This window comes from Patagioenas fasciata, chromosome 6 (assembly GCF_037038585.1).
Source record: "Patagioenas fasciata isolate bPatFas1 chromosome 6, bPatFas1.hap1, whole genome shotgun sequence".
Lineage (NCBI taxonomy): Eukaryota > Metazoa > Chordata > Aves > Columbiformes > Columbidae > Patagioenas > Patagioenas fasciata.
Genome location: NC_092525.1, coordinates 37,829,029 through 37,838,051, shown reverse-complemented (window position 1 = coordinate 37,838,051; position 9,023 = coordinate 37,829,029). Strand labels below are relative to the sequence as shown.

At 47.1% G+C, this 9,023-nt stretch overlaps 1 protein-coding gene across 1 annotated transcript; it reads right to left on the bottom strand.

Moving 5' to 3' along the window:
* Positions 1–951: 951 nt before the first annotated feature.
* LOC136103827 (ral guanine nucleotide dissociation stimulator-like 1) lies at positions 952–7,343 on the bottom strand. The gene is made up of 12 exons (XM_071810586.1): positions 7,325–7,343; positions 6,965–7,047; positions 6,161–6,376; positions 5,828–5,931; positions 5,536–5,677; positions 5,122–5,208; positions 4,799–4,831; positions 3,678–3,799; positions 3,362–3,443; positions 2,156–2,272; positions 1,257–1,371; positions 952–1,070 (listed from the first exon to the last, which is right to left on the bottom strand). The coding sequence occupies exons 1-12, from the start codon at positions 7,341–7,343 to the stop codon at positions 952–954; spliced, it is 1,239 nt and encodes a 412-aa protein (XP_071666687.1).
* Positions 7,344–9,023: the final 1,680 nt, after the last annotated feature.

Here is a 9,023-nt window from a genome sequence, read left to right as displayed (position 1 = left end):
TTCAAGTATTTATTATATAAATATTAAATAAAGATTATGTGTTATATAAAGCTCAATTATTAGTATCTATTAACTGCAGAAAAAAAGGGTGGAAAAAAGTTTATCTATTTATTTTATACGCATATATATATATGTGAAATAAAGCTCAAACACTATATACAGAAGAAACATTAAAATACATTAAGTCCAGAGAAAAATGGGTTGAAAAAAGTTGATATACTTATCATATCAATACTAAATATTACACAAAGATCAAATATTATATAAAGATTTAATAATAAAATATATCAACTCCAGAAAATAATTATTGGGGAAGGTCTATGTACATATTAAATAAATATTAAATATTAGTACATTAAATGCACATATTAAATAAATAGTAAATATTAGTACATTAAATAAAATTTTAAATAAATATTAAATATTAGTATATTTTAAAAAATAAATATTTGTACATTAAATATAATTTTAGAATACTAGTAAATATTAGTACATTAAATAAAAATATTAATTAACGCTCAAATATTATATACAGCTAAAACATTTAAATATATTAACTCCAAGGAGAAATTAGTGGAAAAAAGTTTACGTACTTACTCTATGAATATTAAATATTATACAAAGCTAAAATATTCTATAAAGCTAAGCTATTTAAATACAGTAACTCCAAGCAGAAATCAGTAGAAAAAAGATTATATAATATTGAATGTTTCTATAGAAGTATGGAAAGATTAAATATGATAAAAACATCAAGTATTAAAATACATCAACTGCAGACAAAAAATGGGAAAAAAGTTAATATACTCGCTATATAAATATTAAATATTATACAAAGCTCAAACATTATCTACAGGTCACATATTAAAATATATCAACTCCAGACTAAACCTGGGGGGAAAAAAGTTTACATACTCATAATATACACAGTAAATCTTATACAGAGCTCAGCCATTACAATCCATGAAGTGCGGGCTCCTCCTGTGCTGCAGCTTTTCTTCTCAGGACGAAGTCGAAGTTGGCCTGGGTGTTCATGGCGTAGAACACGTTCGCCTTGGGTGGGATGGCCAGCTCTGCAAGAGAGGGAGCAGAGCGAGCGTTAATGGGCGCCCCACTCAGCGTTAGGGGTTTGTTCTCACCGGCAGCTGGGACAACGTGGCGATGGCGTTTCTGACGTCGCTTCGCGTGTTACTCTTGCCGGCAAAATGCAGCAGAGCTCTTCAAGCAGCAGCAGCAGCAGCAGAGTTCTGCTTCCCCACCTTTGTCCGCGGAGATGATCTGGACCAGCTCGTAATCCTCAGCCGAGCCAGACTGCAGGTTGTGCTTCTCCATGGCTCGCTGGATGACAGCAGGAGCCTTCTCTTGGTTACTCAGCTGCAAAGAGAGGGTTGCAATGAGGGCTTCTGCTTTATTCACTCTATAATGATTTAATAATTAGCAAAGGCCTGTCCTTCTGCAGACTGCTTGGTCCTGGAACGATTTCGAAGAACTGAAAAATTACAGTGGCTTAGTAACTAAGTCGTAGATTCTGCCAGACACTAAAACACGCTCTTTGTGACACCTGGTGGTGGAGTTAGTTCAAGACAACAGACACTGCTCTAGAAATGCAGCAGCAAATCACAGCCTCTGCTCTCCTGAGCAACCACTCGCAGAGGTGAGACCTTGTTCTCAGCAGCCATCGAATCCGCAGCAAGAGCTGCCCCAGCTGCTCTTTGCAGACATCCATTCATCCACAGTCTCCCCTGCTAAACACTTTCTGTGATGTCCTGCAAAGAATCTGGGCCTTGGAGCTGGGTTTGCTGGGGAAGGGGCACCTTGTGTCACAGCTCACACACCCCAGTGCTGAGCTGGACACACAACAGCCGGTGCTGGCAGAAGAGCAGGGGCAGCAAAGCCGGCACTTGCTCAGAGTGCTTCCCTTGGCTTTGTTGATCAAATACAAGCTTCAATTTCAAGGCCAGAAACCTTGAGAGATGCTCTTTGCAAACCTCTCATTCATCCCCTGCTCCACATGTTTTGATTTGTCACATCTGTCATGTTCCCTGTCAAGGAGGTTTGATCAGGGAATAGGTGTTTCCAAAACTAAAAGCACCATTCAAGTCACCTGGGGTGAAAACACCACCCACAGTCACAGCGCTTTGCTGTTCCCACCACTCACCAGGATGCTCCTGTAGATGTTGCCGCTTCTGTCCTCTTCTACGCTGGTGCGGATGATGCAGCTGTCTCCGCTCTGCTGGTTGTAGAGGGGCAGGACTGGCGGCACTTCTTTTGATGGAATGGGAGTCACAGAGCCGGGGCACTTCTTGGAGCACTTGTCAGCAGATGGCAGCAAGGGGGGAGGCGAGATCAAACACATTCATTACCATTTAATTTCAAAGATCCAAAAGCTAAAGATGACACTCTTCAGCACAACAGCCTTAACAAGGGCTTAGGCAACCCAGTTGAGGCAGTTTAGGTCAAGAGAGCAGAGTCTGCAGGACAAAGCTCCCTGGGAACGGAACCCAGCCCAGACAAGGCTTGGTCTGGGCAGTTCCTGGCAGGTCAAAGCACAGGGCTGGCGAGCTCTGACCTCACCTGCTTCTCACTCGCTCAGCTGCTCTGCCTGCCCCAGAATTAGGCTGGGCTGATGCACATGAGCCCTCCCCCCAAAATCGCCTTTCCCAGAGCTCAGGTCCCTCCCTTCCACTGCCAGCAACGCTCCAGTCAAGACCCACAGGCTTGGGCAAGCGCCTGGGGCCGCCGGCAGCGTCAGCAGCCTCGCACAGGCTGTTTGTGCTGAACACAGGGCCCGGGCCCTACCTTGTGCTGAGGCTCCTCAGCAGTGGCGGTGGGAGGGACGATGGTGACGGTGCTGTCCCCAGAGCTCCCACCTGGAGCAGGTTTGGGCTGCGCGTTGACGGGGGTGCTGTGGGCGCTCACCCCCAAGCCCAGGAACGGCCTAGGGGGGAAAAGAAAGCACAACAGAGCTGGGCTGAGCAAAGCTGTCACTTGCTTCAACAATCTGACCTGCTGTTGTGTTTTCCTATCTCGAGTGGCCTATTGCTTGTGTGTGTATAGCAAATTAGACTCTATCCTTATTTGCTCTGTTTTGCTGCTGCAAATTTGAATTGAATTTATAATCCCGCACTAAAATTGTTCCTTTGTCTGACAGCTTAGGGTTATTTCTGAAGTCTTTAGACGATAACCCTCATGGCTAATTACACCAATAGAAAGAGACAACAGAAATACATATTTTTAGCTGACGGTGTCTCCTCACAGCACTGCAGTGCTCTGGATCCCCAGCCAGGTTTGTCAGCTGGTGTTCGATTTATTCCAGTTCATATTCACACACCAAACCCCCTCCCCGTTGTACTCACAGGCTGAATCTCTTCACCACGCTCTTCTGAGCTCTGCCCGATGCGGTGCTCTTGTCAGCTGCTCCTTCGATTTCACGTGACAGACGGAAACTGCAGAACAGGCAATACCATTAGTGAAATATCTCAAAGTGGCCATATTTGAGAAGCCCTGGGTCACTCCCACGTCCCAGAGGGTTCATCCCCACAAGGAGGAGCGCAGCTCTGTGCGTGTGTATTTCCACTCTCCGGGAGCAGCTCCTGGCAGCGCAGAGCTCAAGGCTGAGAGAACCTGAACCTGCCTGCGGGGGAAGAAAAGCTGCTTCGCCAGCTGGGCTGAGACCCTACCTCTCCTCATCACTTAAATGCCGCTGCCTCCTAAACCACTGCACGAATTTCTCATCTGCTGCCATGCAATAGCTGTTACATGAGGACTGCAACAGCTTAATCTGTGTGATTACTTCAAACTCCTAAGAAAACAAATAATAAATTAGGAATTCTAATTAGAAAAATAAAGCCAGTCTCGTTAATACACTAAACACACGCAGCAACAGATCCAGGACAAACTGAGTTGGACCCGCGGGTCGGTTTCAGTTGAAGAAGTGACTGTTTTGAGAACCACTGTTTCAAACGCTGCAACTCTGCAGCTCACCCTTCCCGTCTCCCCTGCGTGGCCAGAGCGGCGCCGAGAGAGGAATCCCGCTCTGTACGTAGGTGGTTCTCAGGCACTAAGCAAGGGAAAGAACGAGAGGTGCCTGTGATGACAGCAGAGCCTGATCCTCCCCGGCTCTGTGCACTCACACTTGGCCCAGGGGAACACAAAACGCTGCCCCCAACGTGTGACTGGAACGCGCTGCTCTTCCCTCACTCCGCTTGCACACACACTTGCCCAAAATAATTCTGTCCGAGATCTGGCGCGACTGCCCTCGGACAGAGGAAACCCCGGCACCTTCGCTCCTACTGATCTCTGACCAACAAGGCTCAGGCTGGAAGGCAACGCTCAGCCTTGATTTCTCGGTCCCAGGTACCTGCTCCGCTCTCTGCACCTTTTACCCACAACTATTTACTGCAGCACAAGGAAGATGGTCACAGACTGTATCTTGTGGCCAGCAAAGGTCTCACGCCAGCAGGTCTGATTCGCTCCCAGCACACAGAACGCGCTCGTGTAACGTGTTCCCGTGAACACCAAACGGGGGGAACGTGCCCCAGACGTAAATCCCGTGGCAGTGAGTGCCCTGCAGCTCCTCTTCCCCTGCTGCCCCCATCTAAAAGGAATTTCTCTTCCCGCGCTGCCCCTCACAGCCCGGCAGAGGTTCACAGCGTGCCGGGGACTGTTCCTTCCTCACCCTCTGAGTAACGTGAGCGCCTGTTGGATACGCCCGAGCAAAGACAACAGGCCTCGCCAAGAGAACGCTCTAGCAGAGAGCGTCAGGCACTAACGATCACAGAACAGTCACCGTTCCACTTACCCTTCGCCGCTTCTCAAAATTGATCAGGCCGCCCTGTTGGAAGGACAGAGAAGGGATCAGAGGAGAAGAGCACAGGCTCGGCTGGACTTAATCACAAACAGGATGAAGTAGCGACACCAAGGGAAAGGCCAGAGCTGCCCTGACCAAAGGCCTCTACAAAGACCTATTTCCAGCTCTAGGATAAACCACAGCGCTCGTACACCTGAGTCTATTTAAATAGAGTCCTCCATTTTTAAGAACTGCACTAGCACCCAGTGGAAGATGCAGGAGCAGACTGCAAGGGAGGGAGGATATTTAGGATTCCAAAAATTGCCCCAAATTACCTCGAGATAGTCCTGAAGGGCTGTGTCCAGCATGACAAGGTCTGTTAGGAAGGTACCCAGGTAAGGTACCGTGCCTTGTGTGACTCCCTGCAAACAGTCAGAGCAATGGTGGATTAACTGACTGAGAAGTAATAATAATAATACTAATTAGAATTCTCCTGTGGAAGCAAACAAAATACAACTCGTCTCCTTCACCAAACAGCACTCCTGTAAATGATGCTTTCATGACATCATCGTTGGTATCTCAGCCAGCAGTTCATGTCTGCACAGAGCGGTATATAAGCCAAAGCGCTCATTCGTAACTCCTCTGCGTCAAATCTCGCTGTGCGCCACCTCTCGCCCCAGCAGAAAAGCCGGGATTTACAGACCCGTCTTCCCCAAAGCACCACATACGGGAGCTCATTGGTTAGGAACAGGGCTGAGCTCGGCTTTGGGTGAGATCACAAGCTGGCAACTCAAGCTAATTCCCACCTTCATCAGCAGCTCCCTGCTCATCGCAAAGTTGTCAGAGTCGGAGAAGATTTCTGAAAGCTCCTCGAACATCAGCATTGTGTCCCTGTACAGGAAAAGATTAAATCATTTAAGTTGTTTGTAAGCACTCTGAATCAGATCAGGGTACTATTTTTTTCTCAACAATCGTTAACAGTTGGGCACAGAAAAGATAAAAGCACCAAAACACATCCAGTGACACACTGCACAGCCTTACTTTGGAACGCAGGCCCAGGTCTTCTTCAGGCGATAAACCGAGGTGGACTGCAAGGCGGAAACAATGGCCTTCAGAGACGAAAAGTTGTTCAGGACCCTACATTGCTGTGAAAGGAGCGGTTAGAAACACAGGAGCGTTAAACGTCAGCATCACCAATAGTCAGAGCTCTTCTGTCTGCCCCGTGTCCTGCTTGCTGCACATTCTCCCTGCTAAGCGGGCAGCTCTACAAATACTGAGCATCAAAAATATCACTGACCAACAACCCCCCTGTCCCCTCCCAGCTCCACGGCACCCGCACAAGGAACGTGAAACAGTCGTGAATAAACGCTTTACACGTGCGATACGGATCCACTTCTCCAAGATCTTCGCTCGCTGCTGTGTCTTTAGTTCTTTGCTCTCCAGGATGGTGCTGAGCACGCAGTTGGTGACGGCATTGAACTGCGAGATGGTGGCTCTGATGCTCTGTGCCAGCTGTTTGTTCTCTTTCTTGTCCCTTCGGGACCAGATGCAGCCCAGGCAGTGGTGGGGCACAACGTTCTGGAAGAGTGTCTAGAGGGAAACAGAGGTGTCCAACTCAGCCTGGATCGCTACTGCCCACAGCAAGAAATGCATGGTTACAGTACAAACTGCATCTGAATCTGATATGGTATCAAAAGGGAAATACTGATTTTCTCTCCAGTTTAAAATATACACTTTGATATAACACTTTAGATCTGACGCCCTAAAAGAACTGTCAGATAAACTGTCCTAGCAAAATAATAGACACCTTTCTATCACTTACTTTACCAAGGGGAAAGATTTCCATATAATGATATTTTTGAAGGAGATTGATACAAATAAGCCAAATTGGAGCATTACAGTTACAAATGCTTATACATCTCCAGGTGAGTTGGCCTAAGATACAGTCAAAATACGCTATATCTGAGGGGTCAAATATTAAACTTTGCAAAAGAGGCCACACAGCCTACGTTCACACCGTAAAAAAAAAGACAAACACCTTCAGAAGAACTGAAAAGCCCAATCAATGAAGCAAGTTTGGATAACCAAGTTAAGTTAAAAAACAAACAGACAAACAAACAATGAGAAGCCCAGGACTATTTCTCCGAGCATTTCAAGTAATACGTATGATCTACATACCGCGTCCATGTATGTCAGCTGTTCTGCCACCAGCTCTTCTTGGAACAATGAGAATTCTTCTGGGCCGCTGATCTCCAGTTCCTCTTCCTCATCCGGGTTGCAGGGAGAAAGGCTGTGGAACGCGTCTGGCCAGCGGGGAAAACACGAGTCAGTGAATTTATACAGAAAACAAGTAATCAAAGCAGATATTTGGAAAATCACTACATAGAAGAGCAGAACATGCAAAGGGACCTGCCTGGGGTAACGGCCTCACTGTGCTGCATATTTTAGGGAGAAAGAGAAGGACCCGAAGATTAAATGGGCAAAGAGAAGGTAGAAGAAAAAGAAACAGGGAGAACTGAGCTGTTCAGGGTCTCTTACCTGAGAAGTGCCTTGACATATTCACTAACCATTCTTTGGGAAGAAAAAACCTACCAACCCCCCCCCAACAACTCCTTATTAACACTGCAGAACTTTGATAATCTACTTGTCAGCATTTATGCATTCTATAGTCTGAAAAACAGCTGAACTGCAAAGAGACAAGACTGCAATTATACCCCCAAAATATTACACTGAATATGCTCTTATGTCCACGTTTCAAGGGAAGAGGAGGAGAAGGGAGCGAGACCAGTTGGAAAGTCAAAACATGCTTTGCTAGTACTACTGATGAGGAGAGAAAGTAATGCAAAATATACAAAACCAATCGTGGCTCCAGCAGCTGCAGGACAAACCCCCGGATGCCCTGGGCTGGACTCGGCAGTAAACCAGAGCTGGATTAAGGGCTGCAGGGCCTGGAACCAGGCCTAGGATGGCAGGCAGGCTCCTCTTCAGATGCCGGCCATGGATGAGGACAGCGAGACCCTGGTGATCTCCCAGTTCCAGATGCTGCACAACGTGGAAAACCTACCGAGCTGGTCACTTTGGGTCCCCTGTTCTGGCCGCCCCTCCCGGCAAGTCCGCCCCTCTCACGGGATGTGCAGAATTGATCAGCAGCCTTGGCTGCCGCAGCACTAAGTCTAAACCTGGGCCTTTTCTGCACACCAGTCCTACCCTTATGTGCTCCAGAGCCAACGGGGACTGAAAAACACGCAGCCAATGTGAGAATAATGCATGTAGAAGAACTTAGTCCCCCTACTAAGGCTGGAAGTTGATTTCAGTTCTCATTCACATACCACGTGAGCCCTTACGAATTTTCGGCTCACGGCACAGTAAGCTTTGTGCCCTGGATAAGGGGACATGTCAGGCTTGACGCTGGGAGAACACACAGACAGCAGAGAAAGGTACTTTACCATCATTCTCCCGTTCTTCTTTCCGGAACTCCTCCAGGAGGTTCTGCGCCTTCTTCTCCAGGTCAGAGCCAGGCATGTTCTTCTTCAGATAACTCAGCACCTTCTGCAGACACACGTAGTCGGGTGGCTCTCGGAAATCGTCGGCACACTGGTCGAGCCAGGCTTGTAAAATCGATGCCATCGCACTGTGAGCAAATTCAGAGAGAACACATGGGTTGTATGCAGCAGTTATTGATGCAATCGCATGGATCTGTACCTCATATAACAACAGGAACACTGAGACATTCATCCCCCACGTGAAGGCAGTATGGACACTTCCGTGAGCACAGAATTTAATTTGTTCTTTTTATGCAAGAAATGTTATTAATACTTCATAGGAAACTAAAGGCTGCTTCTTCAATTACACCTTGAGAAACCAGCGCAGTCATTCAAAATCATTAAAGATTTTCTCTGCGTTGTATTATTGGATGTTATGAGACAGCTGATACCCGGCCTTTACACAAGCCCCTTGAAGCAAACAGGGCTTTGAATTGTCACAGGAAACAACAGTTCTGCTGCCCACTTCCTGCTCCAGCACCGAACCCTGACTGGGGCTCGCTGGGCGCTGCAAAACCAAACTTACGTCCTGAGCACTGTGCTGGATCCGGGGCAATTCTGGTTTCCATGTTCTTCAGAGCCCGAGATCTCCAGGTTTCCGTATCTGAAAAAATGAGATGGCTGTTTAGAGGAACCTCTACTGAGCAACCCAAAGCGCGTAATCCATATACAATTGGCATAAACATATAGATATT

Bases quoted from the DNA above. Each gene is read 5' to 3' on its own strand.
- LOC136103827 (XM_071810586.1), bottom strand. The intron at 4,832-5,121 runs GTAATTTGGGGC...TCCTTCCAACAG, and splicing joins CCCTTCAGGACTATCTCGAG to GGCGGCCTGATCAATTTTGA. The intron at 1,071-1,256 runs GTGGGGAAGCAG...CCTCTCTTGCAG, and splicing joins GATCATCTCCGCGGACAAAG to AGCTGGCCATCCCACCCAAG.